At 40.7% G+C, this 15,754-nt stretch overlaps 1 protein-coding gene across 1 annotated transcript in view; it reads right to left on the bottom strand.

Moving 5' to 3' along the window:
- Positions 1–885: 885 nt before the first annotated feature.
- pde6c (phosphodiesterase 6C, cGMP-specific, cone, alpha prime) overlaps positions 886–15,754 on the bottom strand; it is a 27,853-nt gene continuing 12,984 nt past the window's right edge. Inside the window, exons 8-23 of the mRNA XM_063221002.1 lie at positions 15,714–15,754; positions 14,744–14,791; positions 14,280–14,429; positions 13,599–13,742; positions 12,734–12,799; positions 11,414–11,560; positions 10,450–10,557; positions 9,599–9,708; positions 6,389–6,476; positions 5,847–5,947; positions 5,217–5,321; positions 4,575–4,638; positions 3,133–3,207; positions 2,449–2,532; positions 1,761–1,914; positions 886–935 (exon numbers count right to left, since the gene is read on the bottom strand). The exon at positions 15,714–15,754 is cut by the window's right edge and continues 26 nt beyond it. Coding sequence (XP_063077072.1) covers positions 886–935; positions 1,761–1,914; positions 2,449–2,532; positions 3,133–3,207; positions 4,575–4,638; positions 5,217–5,321; positions 5,847–5,947; positions 6,389–6,476; positions 9,599–9,708; positions 10,450–10,557; positions 11,414–11,560; positions 12,734–12,799; positions 13,599–13,742; positions 14,280–14,429; positions 14,744–14,791; positions 15,714–15,754 — 1,535 coding nt within the window. The remainder of the gene's footprint in view (positions 936–1,760; positions 1,915–2,448; positions 2,533–3,132; positions 3,208–4,574; positions 4,639–5,216; positions 5,322–5,846; positions 5,948–6,388; positions 6,477–9,598; positions 9,709–10,449; positions 10,558–11,413; positions 11,561–12,733; positions 12,800–13,598; positions 13,743–14,279; positions 14,430–14,743; positions 14,792–15,713) is intronic.

Genomic DNA, 15,754 nt, shown 5'->3' on the forward strand with positions numbered 1-15,754 from the left:
CTTTAGAACCTGCACTTCCCGGACAAACTGGACTTAAGAACCTGGACCCGTCCAGGCCAGGCCAGAACTGAAAAATTATTTTGTATGCAAGGTCAAAACATCTTCTAAGCCTCAGAAATAAGAAGACAAAAATAAAAGATACATTGTCAACAGAGCACAAGGACTAGTTATTATACATGAAGTGCCAGTTATGACGATGGTAAAACGTGGTAGCATTAAAGCACCCAATTCTCAATATTTGACTTAGTTAGCATTGCAAACATTGCAGAAACATTTTCAACTCCATACCCACCAACATATGCACCATTGTGTAGTCTTGCGTGCATGAGTGGCTCTTGAGTGTTAATATAGCTTTAGTTTTTTTCTGTTTGGTTCTGTCTGGCATCATGTTAAGCATTTTCAGCATTCTCTGCCACTGTCTCATAGCGACGACAGCTGCTTCATGGGTAGACTTCATCGGTTTTGGGGGAAAAAACAAAACAAAAACGTGAGCAGTGAACATGGATATTCGTGTCACTACAAGCAATCCATATTTCATGGCTTTGAAGCTGACAAAAAAACGATCCAAACACAATCAAACCCCTATATGTCCACTTGGTCCAACATACAATGTAGACTCACTGGGAAGCTAAATGTGCACTGATGCTGCATTCAAAGATTTCAAAAGCAGGGGACAAATAATAAAATAAAATAAAATAAAATAAAATGAGAATAAATAATTAATTGTCCTTTGCAAGATTTCAAAAGCGGGGGGAAAATGAAATAGAATAAAATAAAATGAGAATAAATAATTGATTGTCCATCGTAAGAGTCGCTTCGTCTTCTTGCAGACTCTGTCTCCCATGATGCACCACTCCTGCGAGTGATGGAGCCTCCACCGCCCGTTTAGGAGACGGAGCAGGTTTTGGACTTTCCTCCCTCGGCAGCCTCCTCAGCTGTTGGCACACACACAGACACAGACACAGACACAGACACACACACACACACACACACACACACACACACACACACACAAAAGGAAATAGTGTTACAATACAATTGACCAGTAGCACAGGTGGTGGACGGTCCAAACAGAAGACAACTGCAAGGAGATGATTAAGATTAAGATCCGTGACACTGTTCCATGATGCTCCCAAACAAATTACAATGGCACAACCGTGCACAGGGGCGTAGCAGCAAACTGTGGGCCCTATGTGCAATCAGCTCCAATGGAGATGCAAATGGAGATCCAATTCAGATGCAAACCCCCCTAAGTGCCTTTTCAGAAAATAATCTTAATTCATTTTTATTTAATACAAAGCTATAAAAATTGCATATTTTTAAATTTTATTTATGTAATATAACGATTTATATGTATTATCAAGCACAGGAATGTAAACCAAACCAACAACGGGGTTCTCTAAAAATATAGAAGTTCAGGTCTTCAGAAATGGAGTTAGGCCGGCCGCACACTGGCTCCGACAGCACTGCGGCGCACTTTTGCTTCCGACAGAATTCGGACCCCCAAACCCAATTTCACACGAACATTGCATTGATAGTCAATGGGCGGCGCCGACAAAATAGAACTTGTCTCTAATTGCTATCCGACATCGGCGAATGTCCGCGGACATCGGCACCAGTGTGCGGAACAATGGAACCGAATTTTAGCTGAGCAGTGCTCAGCACTTTGTCGGAGCCGGTGTGCGGAGGCCCTTAGGGGGTTTTGCATCTGAACTCTTCATTTGCTCTTCTAAAGACTGGTGAGTTGGACTACTACATACGTTTGGGGTCTCCTCCTCCCTCTAGCTTCTTCTTCTCGTCCTCGATGGCCTTCATCTTTGCTTCGTACGCATCGGCCAGTTCTTTCCAGTGAAACAAGTTGTTATTCAGCCCGTCAAACATGGGAGTGATTTCCTTGTGGAACCTTGAGAATTCCTGGAACGCAAAAATAAATGGGCACCCCGTTAGCCTCGACTTCAAACTTAAAAGGTGCACTGTGTAATGTTTTTAACAGTTTATTATTTCCATTGCCCATTCACAAATGTTACCTTTTTATGATTTTTAAAAATATTTATCAGTTTATTTCCATTGCCAATTAGGCCTAACTAATGTTACCTTTTTATTATCGATTCTTACCACCACCATTAGATTCTAACTAAGTATTCATTATGATTTGGAAAATTGCACTTTTCATGCTCAAAGGGGCCTCCTCTCCATGTCTGCCATTTTGAATTTCCAGAAATAGACATTTTTAGCAGCAAAACGTCCTGTACTTTGGTCATACTACTAAATATTTACCGGTAGCTTTGCTAAGTTAGCCATTACCGACAGCAACTGGTGCACGTTTGATGTTTTGTAAGGACAAAATGTAGTGATATGACAATTTCCTGTTGGCACAAGTTGTAAAGCGTTTCGAAAACAATTCTGAAAAACGTAATTCTTGGATCTGAAAATATAGAAAATGCTTACCTTGTACACAAACGAGCATACGAAGTTGATGAAACCGCACTGCATCTTGGGTAATTCCGCTGATTTGTTCCTGTCCATCATGGGCTATAGAGAAAAAGACTTCTTCACTTTTTGTTTTTTTTTGCTTAGGCACAACACAGCTCAATTATAACGCAAAAAGTGGCGGCCGGGTCGCGCTATGTCGAGCCGTAGGTCTACCAGAAAACCGGCAGTGGAAAAAAGGCATATGTCTCTCCCTGAAGTTTTAAATAATAAGATAATAATTGCTGCACTGAGGCGTAAGGATAATATGACATGGCATCAATAAGACTCCACTGCACAGATATACGTACATCACATATATGTGAATAACGGTACATGGTTTACAATAATATGACCTTCCTTGTAACAATCCACCAATATAATAATTCCTGACAATGTTATAGCCCACAATGGCTCACATTGATATATCATAAAACGAGCAATAGAAGGTGTAGCCGTAGAGCATTGTATGCATTATGTAATGTAATGTAATGTAATGTAATGTAATGTAATGTAATGTAACAAACTCACAATGGGTTCCTGTTCTAGAACGGTTCTAATGTGTAATGTAATGTAATGTACTGTAACAAACTCACAATGGGTTCCTGTTCTAGAACGGTTCTGTGTAATGTAATGTAATGTAATGTACTGTAACAAACTCACAATGGGTTCCTGTTCTAGAACCTCTCTCTCCAGGTCACCTTGCTCCCAGAACTCAGCGGCCACCATCAGAGCCACCTGCACAGGAACAGCGAACAAGGAAAGGACAGTGTCAGGGTGTGAGGAGAAAAGGACCAAGATCATTTCCCACCGAGATGATATTGTTCTACTCTGTTCGACTCTGTGACGATTTATGTTTGGCCACTTTTTTTTATTTTGCCTCTGATCACCAGCAACTCCTTCTTTGGTGTACGTTTTGCACCTGCATTCGTTTATGTATGGCTACTGCCAGAGCCATACAGACAACAGAGTCAGGCGATCTCCGCTGTCTGCTAGTTCTGACTTCCTCATTAGCAAAATTAGCTGTTTTAGCTTCTCAGTACTGCTCAGCGTTGTGAATGTTAGTTCTTAGTAGTGGGCGTAGCACACAGCAAATGCAATGCGATGTAATGCAGGGAATATGACAAGACTTGCTGTTCGTAGAAATAACTTCAGATAGACATCACAGGTGGTAAAACTGTTGTGATTATCACCACCGAGACAGTTGATAGTTTACATATTTGTGGTGATTACCCCGCAGTATAGTTCGTTAGTCCTTATTTTTGGCTGTTAATGTGGTGGTTCTGTGTTGAGTCTGTGGGAAGACAGCCGCTTTAGGAACTCGTTGAAAGGCGGGGCTGCAATTTAATTCCTGGTCCTCCAATTGCGTAACTCTGTTGCCTATCAGACCTCGACCCTAATATAATCAGGGTTGAACTGGGATGAAAAATCAGGCCGGCCATTTTAGCCAAGACCGTAATAACAGCCAAAATCATTTCTTAATATCTGACTAGCTCCAAGAGGCCTGATACCATTAAGGCCAAAAGCCAAAATCATCCATAGTCCACCGGGCAAATGCCCTGTATGCCTTTTGGCCAATCCAGCCATGACCCTAACAGCATCATATCATAGACATGTAGACATGTGGCTTTGGCTGTGGTTCAAATGGCTAAGGCACCGCACAGTTACGTTGAGGACCCAGGGTCGATTCCAGTCCCAGGTCATTTCCTGATCCTCCCACATCTCTCTCTCTCTCTCTCTCTCTCTCTCTCTCTCTCTCTCTCTCTCTCTCTCTCTCTCTCTTTCAATCGATTCTTGTCTCCTCTTACACTGGCTGTTGAAGTAAAGGCCATAAATGGCCCTACCGTGGCGCAAATGGTAGGGCACTCGTTTGCTATGCGGCCGACCCGGGTTAGACTCCCGGCCCGGGTCATTTGCCGACCCTTCCCTGTCTCTCTCCCCATTCGCTTCCTGGCCACCTCTCACACTGTTGTCCTATCATAAATTGATAAAAGACCAAATAGATTTAAATAAAAAATAAAGCCCATAAAAAAGCCAAGGAAATAGCTAAAAAAAAAAGACATGTATACGTACAGTACAACAAGACATGTTTAAGGATAGCGTACCTTGCTCTGGACCTCCCATGGTTTGGTGATGGCTGATAAATCACATCCAGTCATCATCATAGCCCTAGTAGCGACAGCAGCAGAAATACACAAGTTATAGCAAGCTAATATAGCAATGCCAGTTATTCGCATTAGCCCTACTAGCGACAGCAGCATAAATACACAAGTTATAGCAAGTTAGTAGCAATGCCAGTTATTCGCATTAGCCCTACTAGCGACAGCAGCAGAAATACACAAGTTATAGCAAGTTAGTAGCAATGCCAGTTATTCGCATTAGCCCTACTAGCGACAGCAGCAGAAATACACAAGTTATAGCAAGCAAATATAGCAATGCCAGTTATTCGCATTAGCCCTAGTAGCGACAGCAGCATAAATACACAAGTTAGCCTCTAGCAAGTTATAGCAATGCCAGTTATTCACATAAACCCTTTGAGGAGTAGGCCTACCATGACATATATTAGATTAGAACTACAGCAAATTCTTGAGTTGAGTTCTCACTATAATGCCATAAACACTCTGCGGGGTATTTCACACTAGTTTCTATGTGAGCTGTAGAATGTGTGAGTGTCATTCTAGAACTACTGGGCAAAATCTGCCACTCTGTAGCTGCTAGTGTGATACTATAATGCAGAGGATACTTACATAATAATTTCCTTCCTAGTTGGGTTGTTGGAGATAAAGTTCTTTCCTTCCTCCTCCACCATGGTTTCTGTTGCATTGACAATGTTCTGGAACATCGTCCTTTTCCTTTAGTGGGCAAAGAGATCAGAAATACACACATCATATAACAGTTAACATTCTGACCAGGGCCGGATTAAGATTTTTAAATAATAACGTTTATTTTCGGAGCTGATCGGCAGTGTGCAGACCTACCTTTTTCAAGGGTGGGATTTGAACCTGCAACCCTCTGATCTAAAGGCCAGTGCTCTAACCACTGGGGTCCCCAACCTTTCTAGGCCTGAGGGCTACCAAGGGCTACCCGAGGGCTACTTTTGTTCAAAATCCTCGACTGATGTCTTGGCATCATTGTCAAATCACGCTATTATTGAATGATAATTTGTTTATAGGTTGCAAAGAATAAACAATTTCATATTTAAATCAAGAAAAGCATTAACTGTGACTAAAATCTGGTAGTCGTCACTGTTTATTAACATCCTTGGTGGGCACCTCAGAAGCTCCTAGAGGGCTACCTGGCGCCCGCGGGCACAACGTTGGTGACACCTGCTCTAACCACTGAGCCATGGCTACTGAAAGGACGGCAAGGCAGCTCACTTGAAGTAGAGAGCGAGATCGGTGGCGATGATGCAGACGTCGTGCAGATGCTGCACGGTCTCAACCTGACGCTTCTGCAAACTCTGGAAGATGTTCACCGTCTGGAGAAAACAAAAATGCACAATGACGACGTTAGTAGGCCTATATACTGTAAAATGATACAGGGAGCCTATACTAAAAAAAGCTGGTTCAGGAGTAAACCAGGTTAAGGTACGTGGTAAATCATCTAATAGAAGAACCTGTAGTTCTCATTTTTTAAGAAAACACACACACACACGCGCACACGCACAGTACACACACACACAAACACACAAACACACACACACACACACACACACACACACACACACACACACACACACACACACACACACGCGCACACACACACACACACACAGACACACACACACACACACACACACACACACACACACACACACACACACACACACACACACACACACACACACACACACACACTAACACACACACACACACACACACACACTAACACACACACACAGACACACAGACACACATACGTCATCAGCCATCAGGTTCTTGCTGTACTCCAGATGGTGCCTCTCCAAAATGGAGGACGTGTGGAGCCTGGCCAGAGGCGACGCACTCCTACACACGGAAACACACACACCAACCAAAAAAAAAATTGTGAATACATGTGCAATGTTGTGTGTAATGTCTTTGTGTCTTCTTCTGTATTTATGCATGTATGTATGCTACAAACCCCAACTCCGGTGAAGTTGAGACGCTTGGTAAACAGTGAATAAAATCAAAATGCTATCATTTTCAAAACATTCAATCTATTCATTAGATGGAGAATAGTGAAAAGACAACATATTAAGTGTTAAAACCGAGAAAAAATATTGTTTTGGGGGACATATGTACTCATTTCTAATTTGGTAAATCCAACACGTCTCAAAAGAGTTGGGACGGGGACAATAAATGGCAGCAAATGTCGAGGAAGACTAAATACAAAACAAAAGACAACACTTAACAGTTAAATACATTAACCGATGAGATGATTTTATATAAAAAACAGTGTTAATTCCTATCTTGGACATGATTTCACCAGCTTAAATGGTGGGTGTATTCCTTGTCATGTTTTGCAATGTTTTCCTTTCTGTAGTGCTTACAGTGTGACAGGTCTTGACCAAAAGCCCACCATTTTATCACCTGCTGGTCCTTATGACGGAGCCAAACTGTTAAAACATAGTAGAGAATGCAATTTGACCTTACTATGTGGCAGTAATCGAAGATCTCCCTTCAAAATATAATTCATGAGTGGCTTTTCATGCTGTTTAAAACCCATTTATACCATTCAGCACTGTATTTAACTCTACAGATGAGTGAGAACATCTTAACCAATGCACTACTGCACCCGCATGCCATCATGGAGGCTGACTTTTGAAGTTAGCACTAACACAAGTTGGATGGTCCATTTTCACTGTAGCACAGGATGTGCAATGCTCTATTATTGTCAAAAAGAATGGACTTCTACAACTTCTGTTGACTTCTGTAAGCAAAGGACAGTTTCCCATGTCCTCTGGGTCTATTTCAAGTGAGCTCAAGTGCTTAGGAGAATGTTACACCCCTGTATCATTTGCACGCATTCTTAATATGGTCAATTTTCAATAGCTCTAATTCCTGGAGTGCTAGAGTGAGACTACAGCCAATATATATTTAATGATGTCATGAACCTATACAATGATTTTAGTAACAAAAATATGTCTTATATACACTCAATCGTGGTAAATCAAAGGGAATTAAAAAATGTATGTAATAACTATGGTAATTATTCCCTTTGCATCTTTAATTCTGAGTGACTCAGCCTCTCTGTGATGATCTTATACCTGGACACCTATATTGTCCGTCAGTACAATTCATTTTGAAATGTTCTTCTGTGTTGTTTTATCTTATTTGGATGTTTACTAAATTTCACTGATCCCCGTCCCAACTTATTTGAGACGTGTTGGATTTATCAAATTAGAAATGAGTACATATGTCCCCCAAAACAATATTTTTTCTCGGTTTTAACACTTAATATGCTGTCTTTTCACTATTCTCCATCTAATGAATAGATTGAATGTTTTGAAAATGATAGCATTTTGATTTTATTCACTGTTTACCAAACGTCCCAACTTCACCGGAGTTGGGGTTTGTACTTGACACCTTAATTTCCCTCGGGATCAATAAATGACACTCTACTCTACTCTACATGGGTAACACTTTACTTAACGCCGGTGTCATATGCATGTCATTACGTAAGGGTTAACGTTCGGCGAGAAGGTCGCTACCGTGGAATAGCAGCACGACAGAGAGAATCTTTAGACCCCGACGCGTAGCGGAGGGGTCTTGTTCTCTCTGAAGTGCTGCTATTCCACAAAGCGACCGACTCGCCGAAAGTTAACCCGCTTATTATATGGATATACTTAAATGATTCACACATGGCGGGGACATTTCTTTAGGCCTATTTAATGTTAAGATTGTTGCTGCGCAAAACAAAACAGTGCCGTTGTGGAACACCGCTAGGAAACAGGTAGCCAGGACAACAGGTGTTGTCTATCACAGCAGCTGATTAGAGTCTTGTTGAAAAGTCGCTTTAGCAGTGAAAAGTCTTGTTGCCATTGACAGCGGTCTGTTATAGACCAACCCGTCCGTTATCGAAAAATAACAGACGTGCGAACGTTGGGGAGCCCCGTTGAAATGAATGGAGCATTCGACCGATGACGTCACACCATATAATAAAGTGTCATAATAGTGTCGGTAACACTTTACTTTACGGATCGCTAATAAGGTGGTAATTTTGTGTTAATTTCATAGTTATTTCATAGTTATTTCAGGGTAATAACTGTTTGTTTTTAGTAACAACAGCAAAATAACCATACAGTTTCCAGCGCATTTTGGTGACACCCTGATGACTCGCAGCACGGTGATATTTTGTTGACACACACACACACACACACACACACACACACACACACACACACACACACACACACACACACACACACACACACACACACACACAATGCACTGTAAACTGTATGGTTATTTTGCTGTTGTTACTAAAACCAAACAGTTATTACCCTGAAATAACTATGAAACTATGAAATTAACACGAAATTACCACCTTATTAGCGATCCGTAAAGTAAAGTGTCATAATAGTGTCATGACACAGTCATAGATAAGTCATAAATATTATGTCCATGTCATAAACATTTTATGACTCCCCACTTCCTGTCAGTATGTTAAGCTGTCATGTCTGAATGAAGTAGTAGTCTTAGGTGCAGGGCTTGACACTGGCACCGGCCAACCGGCCAAATGCTGGTAAAACTTGGCTGTGGCTGGTAATAATTTCAGTGCCACTAGCCAATTTGGCAGGTTACCTACTCACTGGTATGACATATCAACCTACATTCTGTTGTTTGCCACTTGTGTATTAATTGTTTGTGCTTAAGCCCAAGAAAAAAGCTCAGTTTCTATTTGTTCGATTTATTTCCATGTAGAAAGCTATGCACTATTATTCTTGCTTTAGAAGCTCATCTTCTGAGGTTAGATGTACTGTATCATGATTAAAAAAAACAAAAAACAAAACAAATGTGTGGCTAGTAGAAAAGCTGATTCGCTAGTGACTCGGGAAAACCACAAGTCACAGTGGCCGGTGATCGAAAAAGTTAATGTCAAGCCCTGATGAGTTGAGTGAGTATGAGGTGCATGACACACGACGTACTTGGTCTGGTAGAGGTTGTTGGTCCCTCTGTGGTCGATGTCGTGGCAGAAGGCAGCAGCCACCATGGCGAAGGCCTCCAGATCGGTGTAGTACTTCCTCAGCTTGCCAGTCTGGTGTTATGGGGCGGCAGAGGGGGAAAAACAACGTCAACAAAAACAAAAAACAAATGGGGTGTCAATGCTATCAATGAGTAAGCTTATTTAAATCCAAATAGGGTATTTACAACACTGTGAAATAACACTAATACTACTAACATTAATACTAATATTAATACCAATACTATTACTACTACTATTATTATTATTAGCAGTAGTAGTAGTAGTAGTAGTAGTAGTAGTAGTAGTAGGAGTAGTAGGAGTAGTATTAGTAGTAGTAGTAGGAGTAGTAGGAGTAGTAGTAGTAGCAGTAGTAGTAGTAGTAGGCCTAGACAATGGGAATTTCATGATATTCATGAGAACCCCGTTGTTGGTTTGGTTTACATTCATGTACTTGATAATACATATAAATAGTTATATTACATAAATATGCAATTTTGATAGTTTTGTATTAAATAAAAATGAATTAAGATTATTTTCTGAAAAGGCACTTAAGGAGTTTTGCATCTGAACTCTTCAATTACTATTCAGTTCAAAGAAGGGATGTCTGCGCTTCAGCCTTGGTGGTGCTCACCGTCGAGGACAGCAGTATCAAGACAAGCTGGGCTACTTCACAGTGACTAGACCCAGGGATGACTGGAGCACTCAGCAACTTTTTTAGAGTTTTTAAAAAATTATTTTGATGCACTAAATGACTGACGTTTCGGCGCACCTGCGCCTTCCTCAGAGTCAAAAGTACTATTCAGTTCTGCTCACCTGCAGCAGACAGAACATGGTCTGTCCCACGTTGAAGCCATGTCTCCAGTTGTGGTAGGTGATGTCACGGTAGCCCCTCCTCACTGTGTACATCCATCTCGTCAGGATCTACAACGGGCAAGAGGAATTAGATTAGATTACAAAAAAGTTGTGCATCCTATTGAAGGGACATGGAGTCACATGGTTTGAGACGTGATGACTTCACATGAAAAGACATTAGTCGGTTTTAACCGAAGTATTACAGTAGGCCTATGAGTCAAATCCTATGTAGCGGTGTGGAGTGGAGATGTCAGTGGGGGAATAAACACAATGCCCTTGTAAAGCTGTATGTTTCAATGTCAGAGAATTCAAACTGGAAGGTGGATAGTACAATGTCCATCTTTGCTATATTTTGCAGTGTTAATTCAACATTAGAAGAGTGAAATTTTGCATTCATAGTACTCAACTCAAGCGTATTTATTAACATACACTGGGCCATTTAATGAGTATAATCATTGGAGAAGACTCCTCTAATTTCAGTTCATTCCTGCCCAAACATCATTATTTGTTTAAATCTGAAATGTTTCAAATGTTATTTATTAATTATATCACTTTATTATTAGTCTACGTATTACTTGTTACTGTTCAATGTTATTAGTGATATTAGTCCTCCTAGTCTTGCTCTTTGATGTCTCTCCTGTTAATGTCAGTCCTGTGTATGTCATGGGATAGAGAGAAATGTAATATTTCGTATTTCCTTGTATGACCTGCGCATACGGTGAAACTGGTAATAAAGCAGCTGTGGTCCATTTCTCGAAATCATAGTTGTTAGCCTGTTAGCAACTTAGGTAGTTGCCAATGGGAGGTTGTATTGCAAACAACAAAGCTGCTAACATAGTAAAAAAAAATATTGTTTTGAGAAATGCACCCCTGACTTGACTCGACTTGACTCGACTTGACTTCCTAAAAGGTTTGTTTAGCTCACCTCTGGTGGCACTTTGAATTTCTCGATCACATTGAGCTCAAAGAAGCAGCGAAGGCCCATCCTGATGAGATCGAACTCGGCCACAGGGAGATCGCTGAAGCTGAAACTCAATATGTCACAGTCTTTAGCCTCTGGGATGTTGGCACGCTATACGAATCAAACAGAAACAGAAGGGGAAAATAAAACAGATTACGAACAGAAAATAGATTAATTAACCCCATGGGAACAAAATAGACAAGCTTTGGATTTAATAAGTTCATTATTATATTATGTATGTTTATTTATTATGACGAGCTCTTTTCCAAAACGCTATATACACCATTTTTGAATTTTTGCATTTTAATTTTGGAATTGACGGTTAAGTAGTCCTATAATCTATGTGTGAATTCTTGCCATTCAAATGTTTTGGGAACATACTTTTTTAACCTCTGTAAAATGCATTTTGCAATGCAATTCAATGGAATGCCCAATACAAAAATGTCAATTTCCCAACATTCTATAAAATGGATATATCTCATTTTGGAAAAGAGCTCTTCATATTATTATGTCATAGTTGTAAAATGTTGGTGAAGCATGTTGGTAATGTAATCGAGTTTTTGGTTTTTCAGTGACCAAGGAAGTATTAGCCAGGCCGAACAGATACACTAAGAAGTTACTCAAGCTAATCCATCAACACGAAATGTGTTTTTACATAGTATACCTTAGTATTAGTACAGTCAAGCAATAGAGTTAATCTATAAATTTAGTCTGTACAAATGGTAGATTTTGCAACATTCATCAATATAGCTGACAAAATGGCTTGCACACCGTCCAACACATGTAATTTTATCGCTCACAACGTTTCGTTCATTCAGACCTTCTACAAGTAGCCTTTGTCAGGGCTGAATGACTGAATGACTGAGCAATGCAAATGCAATGGTACGGTAATGGATGGTGTGCGGATAATATCGACATTTTGTCTACGTCTCTGAACCACTGGTTACTTCCAACGCACCCATTCGAATCAGGAGTGCAAAATGTTGCAAACGCATCCTGTTTTCAAGATGTAATTGTAAGGTGTGGTTTAGCGGTGAGCGATATGATGACGATGTTAAATCGTGAATCGTGTAATGGAGTACAAGATCTTCTCGAATCTACCAAAGTGGAGAAATCGTATAGATCGTCTTGCAGTGAGGATATTCCATCAGTATCAGAGTGATGTCTATTTTTACTTAGTGTTGTTGTCTTCGAAAAAATAAATCGGAATCAAGATTTTATGTGAAAAAAAAATGGTCAAATGACATTTTTGCCCCATCGCCCACCCCTAGTGTGGTTTCTTACCAGGAGTTTGTACATCTCCTTCATGTCGCAATCCTCTGGTTTGTTGCCCATCTTCTCTTCTGTGTTCTACGAGGCAATGGACAGCCAATGGACAATCAGTTACACATGCTTTTTTGACATAATATTCTTTCCAGTATTTCCACATTATGTGTCATATTATACATACATTATGATATAATTGTTCATGCTAATCACAATATTGTTCAATACAATTATGGAAATGTTGCCAACTTAATAAAGACTTTTCTACCTTTTACACTGATTGGATAGAGACAGTTGGCTGGAACTACACAGACAGACAGACAGACAGACAGACAGGCAGACAGACAGACAGACAGACAGACAGACAGACAGACAGACAGACAGACAGACAGACAGACAGACAGACAGACAGACAAAGAGAGCTAGAGAGAGAAGTGGGGGAAAAACTTTGTGTGACTGAACAGGAGGACCCTGTTTCTCAAAAGCATTGTCACTAACCAGCTAGCAACTTAGAAAGTTGCTGACGGGAAATTGCATTGCAACCGTAGTAAGTTGCTAACTTAGCTAACAAAGACGCTGTTGAGAAACGCAGCCCTGCAGGCAGGAAGTGACATCACGAAGGCAACAAGCCATATACATGGGTTCTAACTTTTGTTTATAACCTGACTGCGCGAACCTAGCTGCGCACAACTCAACCTCTGATTCTTGGAAACCGCTGTCGGTCAAAGAATTATCTCACAGGACCTAGCTGCGCACAACTCAACCTCTGATTGTTGGAAACCGCTGTCGGTCAAACCATTAGCTCACGTGGTTGGCTGCCAGTGTCTTGCCCCCTCCTCATAACATCGTGTTGATAAACACTGAGAACCCATGTATTGCTCACCAGGATGGTCTGCACGTCTGCCAGCGTAGCCTTGGTCTGATACATCAGCATCTCCTGGTAGATGTCGCGTCGCCACTCGGTGCGGTTCAGCTTGTCGTAGGTGTCACAGACCAGCACGGACCAACCCAGGAACTGGGTCAAGGCCTGGGTAGAGTCGGGGGAAGGAACAAAAGACAATGTTGAATGTTGAATGTTTTTTTTTTTTAAATATATATTTGCTGCGGTTTTATAATGCCTTAACCCAATGTTTCCCAACCTTTTTTGTCTTGTGTACCCCCAAGACTTTTTGTTGTGCCATGAGTACCACCTAAGTCAAGTTCTATGTCGCTTTCTCAATCCCAATGTACTCCCTGCAGTGTGCTCGCGTACCCCTAGTGGTACACGTACCCCTGGTTGGGAAACACTGCCTTAACCCATTTTAGCCTGATGACTCGTATATGTTGTTTGACCTTTGGTGCCTGGATACACTACATACACGCTGCATTCAGACAGTTGTCTTTGCCATAGCCGAATGTCACTTAAGGGCAACAGTCATAAAATGTTTATGACGTGGACATAATGTTTATGACACATGCATAACTGTGCCATGACACCATTATGACACTGTAATGGCATGCTTATGACACCGGCGTCAAGTAGTCAAAAGTGTTACCCTTTTGTGTCTGTTTTTGTGCCACTCACTTCAGTGATCTGTTCATCCTGCTCATCAAAGGGTCGGCCATCTTTGCGGTTGAAGAAGGTGGCCACGCCTACGATTTCTTCTTTCTTGTTGACAATGGGCAAGGAGAGCACGTTCTTGATGACGAAACCTGTTTCATCTACTGCTTCTTTCTGGAATGGAAGCATTATAAATGTTAAATGTTAAAGAAACAGTTCAAATGTTTACAGATGTATTCAAACTAGAAAAAAACAGGGCTATGATTGGTAAAGGTAAAAGAAAAGGAACATATACAGAGCTGTGGTTCTATAAATAGGCCTACAGTTCATTGTCAGGTTGAAAATTCATAAGGATACAAAAAACACAAACATATATATATATATATATATATATATGAGTGGAAATAAAAGGTAAGAGTTAGAGTCAAATAAATAATATTCTACGACATTAGTGAGTGATAGTAGTTAGGATGTTTGCCGTTATTTACCTGGAAAGTGAAATAGTCGTCTGCGGCGACGTTCATCATGTTACAAATCTAAAGTTGCAGGTAAGAAAAAAAACACGGTCGTACACAAAGTCAAACACAATTTACGGTTAATTTTACATCAAATGTTAAATGAAAGAATGTGTTTGAAACTGAGCCTGTCTGAACTACTCACATTATGAAATGTAATCAATAATAGGACACATGATTTGAATTTAAAGGAACAGTCCACCCATTTTTGATTTTCACATAGTCTATTTGCAGTATTTCCCAGCATCATTCATGAATGTGTGTATCATTTTCTTCTCAGTGTTCTCAGTACTTGGATTTATTGGATCAGAATTATTAGCATAGCTTAGCATAATCACTGGAAGTAAATGGGAACATTAGCTAGGGTTTTCACACCTGGTCCCCTTTAAGTGAACCAAACTCAGTCCTCTTTCCGTAAGTGGACCAAAAAGTGAACCGACAACAAAAGGACTCTGTTTTTGTTCATATTGTGAGAGTATTACTAAAAGAACTTCCTGATCTTTCTGGTCCTGGAAGGCTTTTATAGTGTTGAAAAAGGTAGGTCCGCACACTGCTGATAAGCTCTAAAAATAAACGTTATTATTTAAAAAGCAACATCACGCTGGATCTTCATCAGGCATGATGTGCGCACCCTACCCAAAACTAGGCTTTTATAGTGTGTCACAGTCACTCTTCTTTTTTTTATCACACCGGTCCTTCTAGAGACCTTCTTAAGTGATTACAGCCAGTCACAAATGTAACTTCTCAGAACTCATAAGCGAACCGAACTGAGACCACGTCAACCAAGGTCTCAGTACTGTTAGCTTCCGAGGGGTCTGGGTATGCTTTGGAGCATTCACATACGCGGCAAAAATGCTGAGTCACTCTTCTGAGTTCACTTATAGGAGGCTGAAAGGGACCTGGTGTGAAAACGCTGTTAGTTAGTAATGAGGGCCAAACTCACAAAGCCGTTCTCGGCCACGTAGGTGGGGAGGCCACTGATGA

The sequence above is a fragment of the Engraulis encrasicolus genome, chromosome 17, assembly GCF_034702125.1.
Source record: "Engraulis encrasicolus isolate BLACKSEA-1 chromosome 17, IST_EnEncr_1.0, whole genome shotgun sequence".
Lineage (NCBI taxonomy): Eukaryota > Metazoa > Chordata > Actinopteri > Clupeiformes > Engraulidae > Engraulis > Engraulis encrasicolus.